This window comes from Miniopterus natalensis, chromosome 2 (genome assembly GCF_054644295.1).
Source record: "Miniopterus natalensis isolate mMinNat1 chromosome 2, mMinNat1.hap1, whole genome shotgun sequence".
Taxonomy (NCBI): domain Eukaryota; kingdom Metazoa; phylum Chordata; class Mammalia; order Chiroptera; family Miniopteridae; genus Miniopterus; species Miniopterus natalensis.
The window spans coordinates 96,994,399-97,016,845 of record NC_142082.1 but is presented as its reverse complement, the minus strand read 5'-3'; the positions used below and the strand labels follow the sequence as shown (position 1 = coordinate 97,016,845).

Sequence of the window (22,447 nt, the reverse complement as noted above, 5' to 3'; positions counted from 1 at the left end):
TACTTTTTAGCTATTGATCAACTTAGAATTTTGGGAAAGGACTGAAAAGTAATTAGAGCTATGAATCTAGTCACTCATTGCTTTAATGGAACACTAGTATTTTTTTTCCAATTAAACTTTTTCTCTGGTTATAAGAATACTATGTGGTTATTATAGAATGTTTGAAAGAAATCATAGTCACCTTACTCCACTAACCAGAAGTGACCACTGTGGAAATTTCAGTTTGTTTGCTTTCAGTCTTTGTTTCTGTGGTTTTAAAAAATATAATTTAGAGCATGTTATATATAGTTTTGTATTTTGTTGGTTTATTTAGACTAAATTTTAGAACGTTATGTCATTTTGAAAATAGAAGTTTCATGGCTATAAAATATTCCTTTGTCTGAGGTACCCATTCCTCTACTTTCTTTTAGCATTTTTATGGTTTCCTTTATTTTCTTTTTAATTTTTTATTTAATCCTCATCCAAGGTTATGTTTTTATTGATTTTTACAAAGAGTGAGTGAGTGTGAGAGAGGCAGAGACAGAGAGAAAACATCAATGTGAGTGAAACACACAGATCAGTTGTTTTCCCTACATGCCTGATTGGGGATTGAAACCACAACCTAGGTATGGGTCCTGACGGTGTATGGGATGATGGTCCAACCAACTAACCAACCCAGCTAGGGCTGTTTCTAGTTTTCTTAATTGTAAACAGGGTTCTCAAGAATATCTCTTTAAGTTTGGCACACTTGTCTATTTTCTTGAGAAAAGTTTATATAGATGGAATTGCTAAATCAAAATTTGAACGTATTTTTTAAAGCTTTTGATGGTTAATGCAAAATTTCCCCCACCAGAAAATTGTATTATTTTCTTACAACAAGAGTTTTTTTCCCATATTGTAAGCTTCCCACAGGGGTAGGAGTATTATTTAATGTTTACTAAACTGATCCCTAAAATGTGGTATCTTGATTTAATTTATATATCATTGACCTTAAGATGATATATTTGCAAACATTTTATAAGTTTTTTCACTCATGTTTGTGATCCATTTACTATGTACACCTTTTGTTGATTAAGAGTTAAGCCTGATAAGTAATATTATAAAAAATTGGGATCTCTATAATGAAAGATGTGTTAAAAGTAATTGAAGCCCTGTTGACATGGCTCAGTGATTGAGTGTTGACCTGTGAACCAGGAGGTCACCATTCGATTCCCAGTCAGGGCACATGCCCAAATTGTGGGCTCAGTCCCTAGTAGGGGGCGTGCAGGAGGCAGCTGATCAATGACTCTCTCATCATTGATACTTCTATCTCTCTTTCTCCCTCTTCCTTCCTCTCTCTGAAATTAATAAACACATAAAAAATGTAACCCCTTCACCTTTTTCACCCAGCCCCTAATTCCTCTCCCCTCTGGCAACCATCAGTCTGTTCTCTGTATTTATGAGTCTGTTTCTGTCTTGTTCATCTATTTTCTGTTTTCTTCTTTAGATTTCACACATAAATGAAATCATATGGTGTTTGTTTTTCTCTGTCTGACTTATTTCAATTAGCATAACACCCTCTAGGTTCATCCATACTGTCAGAAATAGTAAGGTTTCATTCTTTTTAAAGGCTGAGCAATCTCTTGTATATATGTACTGTCACTTTTTTATCCACTTGTTTATTGAATAGTGCCTCAGCTGTTTCCATATCTTGGCTATTGTAAACAACATAAGGGTGCATATATTCTTTCAAATTAGCTTTTTGGTTTTTTTCCAGATATAGACTCAGAAATGGAATTGTGGGGTCATAAGGCAGTTTCATTTTTAATTTTTTGAGGACCCTCCATACTGTTTTCCATAGTGGATGCACAAATCTGCATTCCTACCAATACTTTACAAGGTTCCCTTTTCTCTACATCCTTACCAACACTTGTTTGTTAATTTATTGGATGTGGTGTTTGCTGATTTTTTTAACTTTATCTTTATTGTTGAAAGTATTACAAATGTCTCCTTTTTTCCCCCATTGATCCTCTCTCCCGTAACCTTCCCCCCAGGCCTTCACCCCACTATTGTCTGTGTCCATGGGTTATGCATATATGGATATAAATTCTTATGTTAATCTCTCCCCACACACCCCCACTTTCCCTCTGAAATTTGTCAGTCTGTTCCATGCTTCTTTATCTCTGTATCTGTTTTGCTCATCAGCTTATTTTCTTCATTAGATTCCACATGTGAGTAAGATCACTTGTAGAGAATCATTTTGTTTCCTAATATGTGGTCTCTGTTTGAGAATGTTCCATGTGCACTTGAGCAGAATGCCTATTCTGCAGCTTTGGAGTGGAATGTTCTGTGAATGTCAGTTAAATCCATCTGATCTAGTGTGTCATTTAGAGTCACTGCTTCCTTGTTGATTTTTTTGTCTGGAAGATCTATCCAGTAAAATCAATGGGGTGTGAACATCCCCTACTATGACTGTATCACAGTCTATCTCTCCTTTAAAGTCCTCCAGAAGTTATTTTTCCCCCCAGCCTGTGTGGGTCTTTTGTTCTGAGGTGGGTTTCTTGTAGACAGCATATATTTGAGTCTTGTTTTCTTATCCATTCAGCTACCTTATTTCTTTTGATTGGGACATTTAATCCATTAATATTTAAGGTTATTATTAATAGTTACTTATCTATTGCCATTTTATTTCTTTGTGCCTATGTGTCTCATTCTATTTCAACTTCTTATTACAACAGCCCCTTTAACATTTCTTGCAATGCTGGTTTGGTGATGATAAATTCCTTCAGCCTTTTTTTACCTGGGAAGCTCTTTATTTCACCATCTATTTTGAATGATAGCTTTGCTGGATAGAGTATGCTTGATTTCAGATCCTTGCTTTTCATTACCGTGAATACTTCATGCCATTCCCTTCTGGCCTGTCAAGTTTCTAATAAGAAATCAGCAGACAGCCTTATGGGAACTCCTTTATAAGTAACAGATTGCTTTTCTCTTGCTGCCTTTAAGATTTTTTCTTTGTCTTGAATTTTTGGCATTTTAATTATGATGTGTCTGGGTGTGAGCCTCTTGGGTTCTTCTTTCTTGGGACTCCCTGTGACTCCTGAACTTGTATGACTTTTTCCTTGACCAGGTTAGGGAAGTTTTCTGCCATTATTTCTTCAAACAGTTTCTCTAACCCTTGCTTACTTTTGACCTCCTTTGGCACTCCAGTGACGAGAATATAGTTACATTTTATGTTGTCCCACAGCTCCCTTAGACTGACCTCTTGTTTTTTAATTGTTTTTTCTTTTCGGATCTGTGACTGAGTGATTTTTTTTATACCCTGTCTTCTGATTTGCTGATCTGATCCTCAGCTTCCCCTAATCTGCTGTTCATTCCTTCCAATGGTTTTTTATTTTCACTATTTCATTTTTAATTTTCTTCATGGTTTCCATATCTTTTTTCATGCTGTAAAGCATCTTTATGATCAGTATTCTGAACTCTATACCTGATAGATTGCTTAGCTCTATTTTCTTTAGCATTTCTTCTGGAGAATTCTTTTATTCTTTCATTTGTTTTTTGTCTTCCCATTTTGGCTGCCTGTTTGGATTTGTTTCTATATATTAGGTAGATCTGCTAGGACTCCCAGTCTTTTGGATGGTCTTTGGTGCAGGCCAATGCCAGATGCTGTTTGTGACTGGCCTTGAGTACCCTGTTTGAAGTTTTCCACACTCCACACCTTGTGGTTTCCTCTGCAGGGGCTGGGTGTGTTTGGATAGGATCAAGATATGCACCAGGGTGTGCTTTTCCAAGCCCTAAGTCCAGAAGCAAATATGGAAGACTCAAAGCACCCAGAGGCTGATTGCTATTCAGTCTCTTAGTGAGCCTCAGGTGGTAGAAACACCTCAGGGTGGGGTGGCTGATTGTTATCAGTCTCTTAAGGAGCCTCAGGCTATAGAAACTCCAAGGTGGGGCTAGAGGTTTTCCAGCAGGGTGGGGCAATTGCCCCCCCTCCCACAAAAGCTGTTTAGAAGGTAAATGTCTGCCTGAGAAAGATCTCTTCTGCCATATTGAAGAATGACTCAGAACCGGGGTCCAGATGGGTGCCCTTTGTGAGCTCTATTACCCCAGCCAACTGCCCTGGATTCTCCTTACACAGCTCTAGTTCACTCTGCTCTCCCATCGATGGAGCCCAAGGTGAGAGGCTGCACAAAGGCTGTGCATTGGCCCTTTAAGAGAATGCCTGCATTTCCAGCCATCTCTCCCTGGCAGACAGAAACCCTGCTGCTTTTCACAGCCATATGTTATGTGGATACCTTTCTCAGTTCTGGTGCTCTGGGCTGTGTAGCCCAGCTTGGGGTTTAGACATCAGAGACCTCAGTGGGAATCCCCAACAGCTTAGATATCCCTCTGGACCTTCAGCTGCTGTCTGTGGGAGCTCAGCCAACCCTCGCATGCCTTTGCTCTTTCTATCAGTCTCTATGTGTCTCCACATTTTGTCTTTGATTATGAGGGTGCTCTCCAGCTAGTCTTCTACTGCAGGTGATTATCCACAGTGGTTTTTCTGTATTTTAGTTGTAATACGTTTGGTGCTGGGAGAGTATCAGTGTAGCTTCCACTCAATCTGCTGCCATCATGGATCCTATTTGTTGATTTATTGATGGTAGCCATTCTAACAGGTGTGAAGTGATATCTCATTATGGTTTTTTGTTGATTTTTTTTTTATTAGCCTTTGTTTTATGCAGAATTACTCCTAGGCCATAAGTTTATGTTTCTGTAGTTTCTTCTTTTTTTTTTAATCATTTTTTCTTTTCAATTACAGTTGACATACAATATTATATTAGTTTCAGGTGTACACTCCAGTGAGTAGACATTATGAAACTTACTAAGTGATCATCCCTAAGAAATGTCATACCCATCTGATACCATAAATAGTTATTAGAGCCCAGTCAGGCATGGCTCAGTGGTTGAGCATCAACCTAGGATCCAGGAGATCTCGGTTCAGTTCCCAGTCAGAGTACATGCCTGGGTTGTGGGCTCGATCCCCAACAGGGGGCCTGCAGGAGGCAGCTGATCAATGACTCATCATTGATGTTTCTATCTCTCTCTCTCTCTCTCTCTCTCCCCCCCTTTCCTCTCTCTGAAATCAATAAAAACATATTTAAAAATAAATACTTATTAGAATATTATTGACTGTATTCCCTATGCTGTACTTTATATCTGCATGCCTATACTATAACTACTGATTTGTACTTCTAAATCCCTTCACCTTTTTTGCCCTTTTCCCCAACCCTCCTCCCATCTGGCAACCATCAAAATGTTCTCTGTATCTATAAATCTGTTTCTGTTTTGCTTGTTTATTTATTTTGATTTTAAATTCAGTCATTGATAGATATGTATTTATCGCTGTCTTATTGTTCGTATTTTCTTTCTTTCTTTCTTTCTTTCTTTCTTTCTTTCTTTCTTTCTTTCTTTCTTTCTTTCTTTCTTTCTTTCTCTTTCTCTCTCTCTCTCTCTCTCTCCCTCTCTCTCTCTCTCTCTCTCTTTCTCTCTCTCTCTCTCTCTCTCTCTCTCTCTCTCTCTCTCTCTCTCTCTCTCTTTCTTTCTTTCTTTCTTTCTTTCTTTCTTTCTTTCTTTCTTCTTTCTTCCTTGAAGACCCTTTAACATTTTATGTAATACTGCTTGGTAGTGATGAATTCCTTTAGCTTTTTCTTTATCTGACCTCAAGTCTAAATGATAGCTTTGCTGGGTAAAGTAATTTTGGTTGTAGATCCTTGCTTTTCATCCCTTTGAATGTTTCTTGCCACTCCCTTCTGGCCCGCAAAGTTTCTGTTGAGAAATCAGCAGTCTTCTTGGAGCTTCCTTGTAGATAATTAACTCCTTTTCTCTTGCTTTTAAGATTCTCTCTTTGTCTTTAACCTTTGGCATTTTAATTATGATGTGTCTTGGTGTGTTCCTCTTTGGATTAATCTTGTTTGGGACTCTCTGACCGTCCTTGATTTGTATGTCTATTTCTTTCATCAGGTAAGGGAAGTTTTCTGTCATTGTTTTTTCAATTAGGTTTTCAATTTCTTGCTCTCCCTCTCTTTTACTTCTAGTATCTCCCCATAATGTGAATGTTGGTATGCTTGAAGTTGTCCCAGAGGCTTCTATATCTTCATATTTTGGGATTTTCTTTTTCTTTTTGCTGTTCTGACAGGGTGTTTTTTGCTTCCTCATATTCCAAATCGCTGATTTGATTCTCGGCATCCTCTACTCTACTGTGGATTCCCTGTAAATTATTCTTCATTTCAGTTGGTGTATCCTTCATTTCTGACTGGTTCTGTTTTATGGTTCATAAGTCCTTTTTCATGCTGTTGAAGTTCTCACTAAGTTTCTTGAAGTTCTTAGTAAGTTCCTTGAGCATCCTTATAACCATTATTTTGAACTCTGTATCTGGTAGTTTGCTTGTTTCTGTTTCATTTAGTTCTTTTTCTGGAGATTTCTCCCGTTCTTTCATTTGAGACATGTTTCTTCATCTCCGCGTTTTGGCTGCTTCCCTGTATATGTTTCTATGCATTAGTTAGAACTGCAGTGTCTCCCAGACTTGGTAGAGTGGCCTTGTGTAGTAGTTGTCTTGTAGGGCCCAGTGGTGCAGCCTCCCTAGTCATCTGAGCTGGGTGCTCTAGGTGTGCCCCTGTGTCTTCAGTTTCTTATGGAATATATTTTTCTTCTGTGTAAGCTCCTCTTCTGGTTTAGGAATAGTCTGCTCTTTTTCAATAAGGATCATCTGTGGCAGGGAGAGCTCATGAATGAGTTAATCTGTCCCTGAGCTCTGTAAGTTCTGCACTGCATCTTGGATACTTTGTTCACCTGGATGTGCTCAATTACCGGAGAATCTACATCTAAACCCTTAAGTTCAGCATTACTCTCCGCATTTTTAACTATGTGCAGCAAAAGTTCAGCACTCTTTTTGGGTCACCAACCCTGTTTCCATCTCCATTGTTTGGCTTGGTCACACTTACCCAATTCATCGTTGTAACGAGAGAATGGCTCATACATATTGCGTCTATAAAGTGACATCCTTCATATACTTGGGGCCTTTTCTAATATGCAAACCCTCGATGGCCTGGGCAGTTTCACAAGTGTTCTTGAAATGAACATGAAGATTTGAACCTCTTTTTTTAATATATATGTGTATATATATATATATATCTTTATTGATTTCAGAGACAGGGAAGCAGAGGGGGAGAGAGGGCTAGAAACATCAGTGATGAGAGATTCATTGATCGGCTGCCTCCTGCACAACCCCTACTGGGGATGGAGCCCAGAACCCTGGCATGTGCCCTGACTGGGAATCAAGTCTTGATCTCCTGGATGATAGGCTAATGCTCAACCACTGAGCCACACTGGCAGGACAGGTTTGAATCTTGATTTCCATGATATTGTGGGGTGTTCTAGGTCAAGTGAATAGTGAACCATTTTCAGAGATTACTTCAATCCCCTTATAGGAAGAGCTCATTGTATATGGTTTTAATGATCATTTCTATGATGATTCGTGTATTGAGCATCTTTTCATATGTCTACTGGCCATCTATGTGCCATCTTTGGAGAAGTGTCTATTTAGTTCCTCTGCACAGCCCCATTTTTTAAATTAGATTTTAGAGATAGAGAAACATTGATTTGTTGTTCCACTTACTTATGCCTTCATTGGTTGCTTCTTGTATGTGCCCTGACCTGGGATGGAACCCACAACCTTGGGGTATTGGATGATGTTCTAAATAACTGAGCTACCCAGCCAGAACCTCTGCCCATTTTTAATTGGGTAGTGTTTTTTCGTTTGCTTGTTCATTTGTTTGTTTTTGGTGTTGAGTTGCATACATTCTGTATAAATTTGGAATATTAACCCCTTATCAGATGTGTCATTGGCGAATATCTTCCCCAATTCAGTAGGGTGTCTTTTCATTTTCTTGATGGTTTTCTTTTTTGTGCAAACACTTTTTAGTCCCATTTTGTTTTGTTTTGTTTTGTTTTTTCTTTTGTTTCCCTTGCCCAAGGAGATATATCAGAAAAAGTTTTACTAAGAGAAATGTCAGAGATCTTATTGTCTGTGTTTTCTTCTAGGAGTTTTATGGTTTCAAATTTTACATTTAAGTCTTTAATCCATTTTTAGTTTATTCCTATAAATGGGGTAAGAAGGTGATCTAGTTTCATTTTTTTTGCATATATCTGTCGAATTTTCTAACACCATCTATTGAATAGACTATCTTTAACCCATTGTATGTTCTTGCCTCCTTTGTCAGATTGGCCATAGAGGCTTGGGTTTATTTCTTGGCTCTTTATTCTGTTCAGTTGATCTGTATGTCTGTTTTTATGCCGGTATCATGCCGTTTTTATTACCGTAGCCTTATGGTATTGGTTGATATCAGGTAGCATGAAACTTCCAACTTTGTTCTTCTTTCTCAGAATTGCTGTGGCTATTTTGGGGTCTTTTGTGGTTCCATATAAATTTTTGGATTAGTTGTCCCAGTTCTGTGAAATACACCGTTGGTATTTTGATGCAATTTTTGTAAAATCTGTAGATTGCCTTGGGTAGTATGGACATTCTAATTATATTAAGTTTTCCTACCCATGAGCTTTTTTTTTTTTTTTTTTTTTAGTGTTTTTATTGATTTTAGAGAGAGAGGAGAGGGAGAGAGACAGAAAAACATCGATGCAAGATCAGCTGCCTCCTGCATGCCCCCTAATGAGGATCAAGACTGAAACCCAGGCATGTAACCTAACCAGGAATTGCACCAGTGACCTCTGGGTACATGGTACAACACTCAACCAACTAAGCCACACCAGCTCGGATTCCATAAGCATTTTATATATTTCCATTTATTTGTATCTTCAGTTTCTTCAATGTCTTATAATTTTCCGAGTATAGGTCTTTTTACCTCGTTGGTTAAAGTTATTTCTAAGCATTTTATTTTGTTTTAATGCCGTTGTAAATGGGATTGTTTTTTTAGCTTCCTTTTTTGATTGTTAATTATTGATGTATAAAAATCCAAACGGTTTCTCAACGTTTCTTTTGTATCCTACTTTATTGAATTCATCTATTCTAGTAGTTTTTTGGTGGAATCTTTAGGTTCTCTATATACAGCATCTTGTCATCTATAAGTAATGAAAGTTTTACTTCTTTCTTTCCAACTTGGATGCCTTGTATTTCATTCTCTTGTCTGATTGCTGTGGCTAAGATTTCCAATGATATGTTGAATGAGAGTGATGAAAGTAGACATTCCTGTCTTGTTTCTGATCTTAGAGGAGACTTTTCGTTTTTCACTTTTAAATATGATATGATGTGAACTGTGGATTTGTTATGTATGGTCTTTATTGTGTTGTGATATGTTTCCTCTGTTCTCACTTCGCTGAGAGTTTTTATCATAAATGGGTGCTGGATTTTGTGAAATGCTTTTTCTGCGTCTATTAATATGATCATATGATTTTTATCTTTTATTGTGTTTATGTGATATTTCACGTTAATTGATTTGCAGATATTGTACTAACCTTGCATCCCAGGAATATATCCCACTTGTGGTGTATTATCTTTTCAACATACTGCTAAATTCAGTTTGCTAATATTTTGGTAAGGGACTTCCATGCAGGTCAATGTCAGGCACTGCTCATGACAGGCTCTGGGCTACCTGTTAGGAGCTACAAAGCAATACATTTTTGGCTGCCTCTGCTGGGCCTGGGTGTTGTGGGATGCGCCAAGCTGTGTATCAAGGCTGGCTTCCACTGATAACCTAGCCTGTGGAAGATCAGTGAAAGGCCAAAGGCTCCTGGAAATTTACCTCTGCCTGTCAGCTGCCTGTTAAGCTTAGTCGCTGAAAGACCCCATGGCCGTGCACAAGTTTCATGAGGTTGGTTCTCAGTGAGTCACCAGGTAGGAGTGAGTGCTGTTCACCAGGCTGATGGAGATTAAAACTCAATGCTCTTGCTGGGTCTGAGGCTGCTCAGTGAAAGTCTTAGTGTACACCAACTGCCACCTACCTGGGGATCTTTTTGGTGGAGCAGGGTCTCAGGAAATAGTTAGAGTGAGTCCAGTAGAGTTCATCAGCTAAAACAGATTAAAATTTGGCCAGAAGGGCTCTGCACAGGAATAGTGGCACTGATTGGGGGATGCAGGAGCTGGGGGCTATTGCCTGGGAGTGGATGACCTATTCCAGAATCTTCCAAGAAAGTCTTCAGGGCTTCAGTTTGTCAGGGCAGGGCTACAGGGAGTTAGGAGAGTGGGGCTAATGCATCTTTCCAGGTTGAATCAGCATGGAGGGGAGTGCTCTACCCAGGAAAGATTGTGTATGTGTGTGTGTGTGTGTGTGTATGTGTGTGTGTGTGTGTGTGTGTGTGTGTGTACAAGAACCCTCAGTGTGGGAGAGGGACTTAGCACAGGAACATTGACAGCTGTCCCTCTAGCGTTCTCTCAGAGGCCACACAACTCAATCTCTCCCTGTATGACTCTGGTCCACCTTAAGCCACTGTCCTTCTCCCAGAGCCCAGGGTGAATGCCCACGAACAAGATTTTGCACAGTCGCCCTTTAAGAGGGTGCCTGGGTTTCTCGCACACTTCTTTCTCCCTGGTTGAGGGGATCCCCAATGATTTTCTCACTATTGTCTGGATTCCTCTTCCTGGCACTGGTGCCCTGGGCCATGGAACCTGCAATGGTGTTGAGACCTCCTGGCTCCTTAAGGGATCCTTTGCAGCTGAGATATCCCTCCAGATTCTCAACTGCCTCACATGGGTGTGGTGCCAGTCCTTCTTGCATCTTTACCCTTCCTATCAGTCTCAATGTGGCTTTTTCTGTAAATGTTTGCTTATAAGATTTCTGTTTATGTAGTCTTCAGATGGTTATTCTGGTTGATTATTTTATATGTTAGTTGTAATTCCATTTTTTTCCTGGGAGGAGTTGAATGTCACTTTCACCTACTTTGCTACCATCTTGAATCCTTCCCTTCCCTTGTTAACCGTTAGGGCAGACTGTTTTTCCATGAAAGTTTTCTGCTCATCACATTTTCATATTAACAGTGAAAAACTCAACTCAGGCCCTGGACAGTTTGCTCAGTGGTTAGAGTATCAGCCCATGGACCAAAGGTTCCCAGGTTCAGTCCCTGGCCCCGGTCAGGGTGCATGCAGGAAGGTAGCCAATCTGTGTCTCTTTTCACATCGATATTCCCTTCTCTCTCCTCGCTCCCTTCCACTCCCTCAAAAATGAATGGAAAAAATATCCTCATGTGAGGATTAACAACAACAAAAACTCAATACCGAAAATGCCTAACCTTAGATATTGCTCTTGTATCTATGTTGTATTCTTATTGCATTCTAAGCATTTCTGACCGTGGTACTGATTCTAGGGCGTTCTTCTGATAATAATAGACTAGGTAATTCTTGTCCTTCCTGCAGAGAATAATTAGGAGAAAGAAAAGACAAAATATATCTATTGAAATCATCATAGAACTAAAAATAAAGTGAAAAGATTAGGGTTTTAAGATCTGAGAGAAGGATTCTCTGAGAAGTAATCCTTATTTGGGCTGCTGAGACATCTGAGAATCTAAAAGGAGCTTTCAGCAGACTCGTAGGGGCCCACAGAGAGGCAAACAAACAAGCAAACAAAAAACCAACCTTTTTATTGGGGTGCTAACTAACATAAGCCAGAGGCTTGCTTTCTTTATTTTTTTCTTGTTAGTTTTTCATATAAAACTATGATAAGCAATCAGGGATATGAGAAGGCAAGACCATATGACAGAATATCAATACAAAAAAAAAAAGACAATAGAGGTGAGCCCACATGGGATCTAGATAATCAGACACATATTTTAAGAAACTACATTTTAACTTCATGATTGAGTACAGCTGAAGAGAGCATGAATGAACTAGAAGTTGTATCACAGTATTATCCAAACTGAATCATAGAGAGCCAAAAGGTAGAAAAACAGAAAGGAATGTGAGAGACTGGCACTTCATGTAAAGGACATGTAATCGATGTCCCAGAAAGAGGAGGAAAGAAATGAGGCAGAAGTAAACCTGAGAATTTTCTAAAATAAAGAAGAAAATCTCAAGTAGGATAAATACTTGAGAAACCATTAAATGAAAAATACAGAAATCAGTCAAAATTTGGAGGCATTCCAAATGTCTGTTAACATAGTATTAACCACATATTGGAATACACCAAACAATGAAAAAGAATGAACTACTTGTTGCAATTGTTGAATGAACCTTAGAAACAAAATGTTGAGTTATGGAAACTACACCCAAGAGTACATATTATGTGATTTCATGAATGTGAAGATCAAAATAAGACAAAGCCAATTTGTGAAGTCATATAGGGATGGCTTATGGGAAATTAGGGAAGTTATTGAGTGGGTAAATACGTAAGGAAGGCTGCTGGGCTATTGAAATTTTTCTGTATGTCTATCTGGGTTGTGGTCATGCAAGTATAGTCATTGTGAAAAACATTTTATTGAGCTTTGCACTTAGGATTTATAAACTTTATGTGTACATGTTATTCTTTAACAACCAAAAAACACACACACCTAAGTACTGAAAGAACTTTTCACCAACAGACCCAACACTGAAGAAATATGAAAAGGTTATTTAGACAGAAGAATTTAGAGGCAGGAAGAAATGAAGAATTCATAAAAGTGAAATGGTGGATCTAAGTACTTCCTGTACTTTTGGGCAAATCACCTAACTTCTAGGTCTGTCTTCTTTTTGCATATAATGAGGGATTTGGATTAAATAATGTAATAGGCCTCTTCTCTTCAAAGTGTTTTCTGAGGATAGGGCATGGAAGAACTTGAGAGTTCTTTAAGTTTATTAATACCAAAAATAAAATAAAAACTTGATGAATTAAGAAATTTGAAATTAGGAGGAATTAAATAATGCAGTATAAGCAAAGGAAACATTTGCTTTATTTATGTATACACCAAAGCTAAAGTGAAAATAATTTCAGGACTTAATTATTGCCTTGAAGAGCAGTATAGTTGTTTTCTAAAGGGATGGCTTAGAAGTAGGAAACTTTAGCAGTAAAGAAACTTTCTTTCTGAGTACTTGGCAGTAAAATAAACCTTTTTGGCATATACTTCGTATTAACCAGCATGTCAACCTGTGGAATGAAAGAATTCCTTTGTTACTTGTTCTATTTTGGTTTTGCCTGTAAGATAAAAGATATCTGGAAATAGAACAGAGAAAATTAGAAGCAGTGGGTGGGAATTTAGAAATGAAAATAGAATTATTAATGTTGGCAGTATGGTAAGAGGCTTTTGGAACTGTAATACGTGGAGGGGGCCATATGCCTCCTAGTGATGACAAAAACTTATTTTTGAAGAGAGCCTCGTTTCTCAAAGCTTCACCATCATCCAAGAAATGCAGAATTTCAGGCCCTTCCCAGGACCTGCTGATTTAGAATCTCTGTTTAAATAATATTCCCCAGTGATTTCATGCATGTTCAAGTTTGAGAAGCACTATTACCTGTACATCACATTTGTACCATTTTGAAGCAGCAGTAATATATGATTGGGGTAGGGCAGACCCTGTGGGAAATCTTTCCTGAGTAGTCCACCGCCTATATTAATGTCTATGAAGTAATATTTTAGAAGACTGGGAAGTAATTGTGGAAAGACTTGCTTTAAAATGTTACATCCAGCCCTGGCTGGTGTGACTCAGTTGGTTAAGCATTGTTCCCATGCACCAAAATGCTGCCAGTTCGATTCCCAGTCAGGGTACATGACCAGGTTGCGGGCTCAGCCCTCGGTGGGAGGCATGCAGGAGGCAGCTGATCAATGTTTCTCTCTCTCCCTCTCTCTAAAAATCTTTTTTTTTTTATCTTAAAAAAAAAAAAAGTTACATCTAGCATGGCCAGAATGGCTCAGTTGGTTGAACATGATCCTGTGCACCAAAAGGTTGCCGGTTCAATTCCCAATCAAGGCACATGCCTGGGTTATGGGTTCGATTCCTGGTCGGGGCACATACAGAAAGCAACCGATCAATGTTTCTCTCTCTCTCCTCTCAGCATGTTCTTGGGTGAGGATTTTTTTTAAAAGGATATTAAAATATTATGCCTAAATTACATGTATTTCAGAGTATTTTGGAGGGAAATATTTTGATGTCTGCATACTACTTGAAATATATAAAATTATTAGAAAGATGTATAGATAGAAAGATATGTTAAAGCAAAAATAGTAAAGTAGTGTTGAGGGAGGAAGAAGAGGGTAAAGGGGGTCAATTATATGGTGATGGAAAGAGACTAGACTTTGGCTGGTGAGCACCCAATGCAGCATGCAGATGTATTGTAAAATTGTGTGCCTGAAATTTACATAATCTTATTAAACAACGTTACCCGGCTATCTGTTAGGGACTCCTCTTGCTGCAGCGGGAGCTTTTGTCTCTCCTCTAATAAACTTTTGCTTTCCCTTAAAAAAAAAAAAAAGTTACTACCCCCCTCCCCAAATTTAATTTTTAAAAAATTGTAGAATCAATTTGGTGAGTATATAGGAGTTAACTATAAAATTCTTTCGACTTCTCTGTATGCTTTCAGTTTTGCATAATAAAATGTTTGGGGGGAAGCTGTTATGAAAACGGACCACATATACCACACTCTATAGTTATTTTTGTATTTGCATATTTTCTTTATTTTATAACGTATTTATATTTTGTTCCTAGAGAAGGAAAAGTGGCTAATATTTTTGCATTTGCCCTGCTACAAAACAAGGCTTTACTATTACACTCTCATGAGTTGGGTATTAGTCAGTTTGTAGTTTAGAAAACCAAAACACAGTTTAATATACTTGCACAGTCTAGTAAGGTCAGAGCATGCATTTTGAACCTGGGGAGTCTGACTTAAGAGATGATGGCTACCGAATTACACAACTTCAGGGCCACCGTTTACATCCTTGGCACAATAGAGTGTCATTCACTTAGAATACAAAGTGGGTAGTTCCCTTGGGATTGTGTAACAAGATTGCCTGGCCTTAACCACTTGCTTATATAGCTGCCTCACTATTCTCTTAGACTTGTAGAAAATGAAAATTTTAAATATTTTTCTGATGTGAATTTTGAATTGCTCCATGACTTTTTCGTGTTTTATTTTTTTAAGATTCCTGGATCTCCCAGTCAGCATCATTTCCGCGTAATCAAAAACAGCCAGGGGTAAATTCTTTATCACCAGTGGCCTCGCTTCCTAAACAGATTTGCCAGCCTTCAGCCCAACAGCAGCTTACTAAACCAGCTAAAATCACTTGTGCATACTGCAAAAAACCTTTACAGAAGGGACAGACAGCTTATCAACGAAAAGGATCTGCTCACCTCTTTTGTTCTACCACCTGCCTTTCCTCCTTCTCTCATAGGTGTACTCCAAAAAAACGCAATGTAACGTGTAAAAAGTAAGCTTCACTTTCCAACATGGTTCCATATGGTTGATATTGACAGTGTATATGTGTGTTCTGAATGTAATTGGAGAGCTGCATAAATTCATGGGTAGAATTGTTGCAGAGGTGTTCTCAAGTTTATTGAGCTTGAGTTATCCTAGAGTTTGTCAGAGTTGTGGGCTCATTTGTACTGTCCTTACTCTTGGCAGGAAAATGGAGTATACATATGGAAATTAATTGATCTCTCCCTGCCACTGACTCTGCCTCTAGCCCTCCCTCCCTCCCTCATCTCCTACTTTGGTTCTACCAAGTTGCTACCACCTTTTTTTTTTTAATCTTCACCTGAGGATATGTTTTTGTTGATTTTAGAGAGAGAGGGAGAGAAACATCAATGTGAGAGAGAAACATCAAGCCCTAGTCAGTTTTCTCAGTGGTTAGAGTGTCAGCCCTCGGACTGAAGGGTCTCAGGTTCGATTCCAGCCAAGGGTACGTACCTCAGTTGCAGGCTCCATTCCCGGCCCCTGTCAATGCATGAGCGTGATGCAACCAATCAATGTGTCTCTCTCACATCGATGTTTCTCTCTCTCTCTCTCTTCCACTCTCTCTGAAAAGCAATGGCAAAAATATCCTCAGGTAAGGATTAAAAAATAATAATAAAATAAAAAGCTTATGATTTTTAAAAAAACAAAGAAAGAAGAAACATTAATTGGTTGCCTCTCATAGACGCCCTGACCAGGGATCGAACCTGCAACCTTTTTGGTGTACGGGATGATGCTCCAATCACTGGGCAACCCAGACAGGGTTTGCTACCACCCTTCTGATTGCTTCTAAAAGTCATCAAACCTATGGCAAGTTTCTTATGATGCAAAGTATTTTTATTTCCAAATCTTCTCTTCTTATTTTATTTAGGACCTCTTGGTGATGAAACAAAAAAGTGGATTTTGCTAGATCCACTCACTGTAGTTGATTCCTAGTGGTAAATTATAAGAAAATGAAGACTGTCCATTATTTTTCATATATTTGAAAATAAAATGCAGTGTTCTTAATTGTGTTTATCCCTGTGTTTCAGGGATGCGCCTACAAAAAGGGCTACTTTTGTTCCTCAAGTGCAGTCGAGCCAGCCCTTCCAGGAATTCTGTAGTACCTACTGTGTATCTCCTTACGAAGATAACCAGAGTCTCAGAAAAAGAATTTCGAATAAATCAAGATGTACAATCTGTAGTAAACTAACAGAGGTATGAATTTTTCTATCTTAAGTTATTATGTAGGATAACTTTAATATATTTTTTAATTGATTTTAGAGAGAGAGAGGAGGAGAGGGGGAGAGAGAGACGTCAATGAAGAGAGAAACATTGACCGGCTGCCTCCTGCACGCTCCCCTACCAGGGATCTATCCTGAAACTCCAATGACCTCTTGGTGCATGGCATGATGTTCAACCAACTGAGCCAAACTGGACAGGGCTCTTGGATAGCTTTAACTCCTAAGTGGTATTCTGTGCTCTGCCATCGACATAATGCACATGTTCTGAATCTACACAGTGAAGTTAAGGGAAGGAATAAGGATATGTCAGAACGATCTTATAAACAAATGTCCTGTTTGCATAGTATGAAAAATATACATCTGTTTCTATGGAATTGAATGTACTCATCCACAGAGCAATAGTTCTAAGGTAGATTTTGTCTTACTAGCCACAATAAATTAAAATGTAGGTTCAGGACACAAAGAAAGCAACCAGTCCTAGAGCAAGAACATATAGAATATGTGGACTGAAAGTATGTTGATAACTTCACATTTCTTAAATAGTATTGCCATCCTTCCAGTTCTTGAAAGAAGAAATGCCTGCAGGCAGTCTTCACTTGGTGTTGGTTCCCTCAGAGCCATGCAAATCCAGGACACAATTTTATCTCAGTTACCACAGAGCTGAGTGAAGCAAGAAACACTTAGTCTAGTACAGGTATGTACTAGACTGGCCCTCAGGCTGTATACAGCCTGAGAAATCATTTAGTCTGCCCCTGCCAAGACAACTGCAGGCGAGACTCAAAATTCAATAAATTTAGGAGCTTTTTGCATAGCTTATTTTTACGTTGATCATTTTGTATGGCCTGCAGATGGGGTTATAAATATCCAAATGGCCCTTGGCAGAAAAAAGGTTCCACGCCTCTGGTCTAGTATATACAGACACCATCCAAATATGAAACACTGATTTCATTAGTCCCTCCAACAGATTTCCTAGGACAGTGAAGTTTATGAGACTAAGAATTCTCATCCATTTCTTTTAAGCAGGTGTTATCAAAATCTTCTAAATCAGTTCATTTTCTGGAATGCTTAAGTGTCCCTGGGGAAGTTATTACTGATTTTATTGCTTTTTGTTCTATGAATCTTATTTTCTTTTATAAAATCAAAGAATGATTTTATAAAGAAAGATGAAAATGAAAGAATAATGAAATGGCCTTTTTAGTCTTTTCCCTGAATATTTTTTCCACTGAGAAATTACTACAGTTTCTTTGTTTCTGTTGAAGAAACTAGTTATCTCATTGCTTACTGTGCTAATCTGGCTTATTTATTTAGTATATTCTTGTTTTTCTTTTAGATTCGTCATGAAGTCAGCGTTAATAATGTGACACATAAACTGTGCAGTAACCATTGCTTTAACAAGTACAGGTTGGCTAATGGTCTGATAATGAATTGCTGTGAACAGTGTGGAGAGTACCTGCCGAGCAGAGGTTCTGGAAACAGTGTCCTGGTGATTGATGGCCAGCAGATGAGATTCTGCTGCCAAAGTTGTGTTAACGAATATAAACAGGTAATTCTTTTAATGAATTTTAGATGTTCAAGTATACAGTAACTTCTACCTGTTAGCTTACATTAACCAGATTGATCTTAGAATCTTATTAGTTCCACTTTTGTCAATCTGTCACTGAGCTGTCCCATCTCGAGTATTGAAATCTATTGTTGTAAATAAGTTTGTTTAAAGTCTTTACTCTTTGCATCCATTACAACAAATAATTCTTTTCTCCACCATTTTGTACTCCCATACTCCCACTGACAACTCAACAGTTCCAGTTAATTCACATTCTCACAAAAATTTGATGTTGTCTGTTACTGTTTTTTAATTGATTTTAGAGAGAGAGGAAGGGAGAGGGAGAGAGAGAAACATCGATGAGAGAAAATATATTTAAATGAAAAAAAGAGAGAGAACCCGGCCAGGTGTGGCTCAATAGCTGAGCATTGACCCCTAGGATCCAGGAGATGGAGATTCAATTTCCAGTCAGGGCACATGCCCAGGTTGAGGGCTCAATCCCCAGTAGGGGGTGTGTAGGAGGCAGCCAATCAGTGTTTCTCTCTCTCTCTTAAAATATATCTTTATTGGTTTCAGAGAGAGGAAAGGAGAGGGAGAGAGTTGAAACATCAATGATGAGAGTCATCATTGATGAGCTGCCTTCTGCACGCCCCCTACTGGGGATTGAGCCAGCAACCCGGACATGTGCCCTGGCGGGGAATCAAACCAGTACCCTCTCGGTACATGGGATGACGCTCAACCACTGATCCACACCCGCCAGTCGGTGTTTTCTGTTTTGATTTAAGGTATTCTAGTAGATATGAAATGATTATTTCATGGTTTTAATTTGTATTTCCCTGATAACTAACATTCCCCTTTCATCACTCAAATACCTTCTTTTGTAAAATGTCCCTTCAAGTCTTCAGCTCGTATTATTGCATTATAACAATTCTTTATATATTCTGGATTCATATCTTTTATAAAATAAGTATATTGAGAAGATGTTCTTCTGGACAGTGTTTTGTGTTTTCATTTTCTTTGTGTTTATGAAAATCCCAAGTTTTTAATTTTGGTAAAGTCTAACTTACTATTTGCTTTTCTGATTAATATTTTTTGCATGTTTTGTTTGTTTGTTTTTTAAAATATATCTTTATTGATTTCAGAGAGAGGAAAGAAGAGGGAGAGAGAGAGATCGAAACATCAATGATGAGAGAGTCATTGATCAAGCCCGCAACCCGGGCATGTTCCCTGACCGGGAATTGAACGCCGATCACCGGGATCCTAGGTCGACTCTCAACCACTGAGCCATGCCCGGCCGGGCTTTGCATGTTTTTTAAAGGCATCTTTGCCTACCAAAGTTATGAAGATATTTACCTTTATTTTCGCCCCAATCAGGACACATGCCCAGGTTCCAGGTTCAATCCCAGTTGGGGTGCATATGGGAGGTAACTTATTGATGTCTCTCTCCCTCTTCCTTCTCCTTTCTCTAAAATCAGTAAAAACATATAAACAATTTAATTCAAGATGGATCATAAATATAAAACCAAGAACATTCTTCATCCTCATTGGATAAGGATTTAAGTGGTTAGCTTTTAGAGAAAAGTAACTCAAGTGCAAGGCTTATTGAACAATAGAGGAAACAGTAGATTACCATAGTTGACTATAAGTTTTTGCAAGGAAAGCTAGTTTATGTTTTTATTCTTTATATATATTTAACTAAGCTGTTGGATGTGGCTTATAGGAAAGCACAGTGAACAGTTAAAAAATGGTAAAAAGACAGCGTAGATCTTTTCAAAAGAGTACATGACAAAAATCTAGTAAACTTCAGATTGGCAATAAACAGTTATGTTAGGTCTTACTATTTTTTCAAGTCTTTTTTAAAATTTTTTTATTTTATTTTTATTATTATTATTTTAAATATACCTTTATTAATTTCAGAGAGAGGAAAGGAGAGGGGGAGAGAGAGAGAGAGAGAGAGAAATATCAATGATGAGAGAGTCATTGATCGAGCCCACAACCCGGGCATGTGCCCTGACCGGGAATCGAACCCCGATTGCCTGGATCCTAGGTGGACGCTCAACCGCTGAGCCACGCCTGGCCGGGCTCAAGTCTTTTTTTTTTAATGGATGATTTATCTATCTGCTTAGACTATGAGTTTTTGCAATAAGCTCATAATCTTCAGACAGATAAAATGCTTTAGCCTGTGAAAAGCATAAGGCTTGCACATAAATTATCAATTCTTTACTCCTACACAAACACCAGAGGAGGTAAAAATGGACAAACATGGAGATTCAAAATAAGCAACAACCATATACTCAGACTTTCTTGAATAACTAAATTGCCAGCCACTCTGATCCCCAAAAGAAAGTCTGTCCATCCTACCATGGGTGTATCAGGAGTGCAAAATAGCTCATAAACAGTTGACAGATGGAGGGGTGGTATTTCCATTAATGCAGAAGTTTTATAAATGTGTTACCACCACCACCACATTGGGGGGGTTTTTGTTTTAATCCTCATCTGATGATATGTTTTTACTGATTTTCGAGAGAGAAAGGAAGAGAGGAAAACATCAATCAGCTGCCTCCCCTACGTGCCCCAACCAGGAATGGGACTCACAACCTAAGTATGTGTTCTGACCAGGAATCGAACCCACAATGGGATGACGCTTCAACCAACCAAGCAACCCAGCCAGGGCCATACTGATATTTTTTGGTTGTGTTTTTTTATTAGGTTTTCATTGATTTTTTTTTTTTTTTTTTTAGAGAGAGAAAGGAAGAGAGAGAGAAAAGCATCAGTGTGAGAGAAACATCGATTGGTTGCCTCCTGTATGTACCCCAACCAGGGATGGAACCCGCAACTTGGGCATGTGCCCTGATAGGAAATTGAACTGGTGACCTTTCAGTGCATGGGAGGACCCTCAACCAGCTGAGCCACATCGGCAGGGCGGGCCACATTGGTATTTTTAAGTGATATGTGTCAGGCCTTGTCACATTAGAAAGCCTTTATCTGTGAAGACCTTAAGGAAAAACTGAAGTTTTATGGTCATAAAATGGATAGCCCTACTCTTGGTCTTTTCCAGGGACCTAATCAGAGATGATTTTATCCCCCTGGAAACATTTGGCAATGTCTTAAATAATTTTGATTACCACAACTGGGTTGTTGCTGCTGGCATCTAGTGGGTGCCAGGGATGCTGTTGGACACCCTGCAACACACAGGACAGTCCCTACAACTGAGTTATCTGGCCCAAGACATCAATAGTGCCAAAGTTAGCAAATCCTGTAACCAAATGATAAGTAGGTGCTGGAATGTGTGTGGTAAGTATAGTGAGAAGAAGGAGATCTAAATTCCCCTCCTCCTCATTGAAAATTCAATTGATGATGCCTAAAACTGGGAGGAAAAATCAATAAATAGTGATGCAGACATGTTACTTTGATATTTCAAAATAAAACCAAAAGAACCAGCTAAATGTGTTCAAAGTAGTTTAACTTTTGGGAAAGGGGACTATAGGGTGTCCCCAGAAAATGTATATACTTTGAATGACTATAAAGTCAGTGTTTGTTTGCTTTTAATATAGTTAATTTTCAAAATTTAAAAGTCTACAGAAATGAATAATTTTTTTTATCAACGCTTGTTTTTTAAACTGATGACCATTCTGGCCCAGGCACTGCTGATAACTTGAAGCAATGGAATCGCAAACATCAACAATCACTACATTCAATATTTGCGCACCCTAATTCGTTAACTGTTGTTGGTTTTGTACCAATTAACAGAAGATCATTTCACTCTCAGAAGTGAAAGATAAACTTTATCTTTTTTTTTATTTAAATATGTCCTTATTGATTTCAGAGAGAGGAACAGAGTGGGAGAGAGAGAGAAACATCAATGATGAGAGAGTCATTGATCAGCTGCCTCCTGCACAGCCTCCACTGGGGAAGAGCCCGCAACCCAGGCATGTGCCCTGGCCAGTAATCGAACCCCAATCTCCTAGATCATAGGTTGATGCTTCCTCGATCCCCAGCGGGAGGCATGCAGGAGGCAGCCGATCAATAACTCATCATTGATGTTTCTATCTTCCTCTCCCTTCCTCTCTCTGAAATCAATAAAATATACATATATATATATATATATACACACACACACACATATATATAAAGTCTAGTGGCACTTTAAGATAAATTTTCTTCGTTCAAAGCGTAGTCTCACTTCACCCATTATTTCAAATCAGTTAAAGCTGAAAAGGAGTGAAAATTAAGTGAATTATCAGCTGTTAAAGTGTGTATACATATTTTTGGGACACCCTATATTTGTTTTTATTAACCAGTTTTAACTAGTTGATGCTTTATAT

General features: G+C 38.5%; 1 protein-coding gene across 1 annotated transcript in view; it reads left to right on the top strand.

The window, feature by feature from the left end:
• Positions 1 to 22,447, top strand: part of ZMYM5 (zinc finger MYM-type containing 5) — a 41,917-nt gene that overhangs the window by 12,686 nt on the left and 6,784 nt on the right. The window contains exons 5-7 of the mRNA XM_016203566.2: positions 15,051 to 15,336; positions 16,391 to 16,556; positions 17,913 to 18,125. Coding sequence (XP_016059052.1) covers positions 15,051 to 15,336; positions 16,391 to 16,556; positions 17,913 to 18,125 — 665 coding nt within the window. The remainder of the gene's footprint in view (positions 1 to 15,050; positions 15,337 to 16,390; positions 16,557 to 17,912; positions 18,126 to 22,447) is intronic.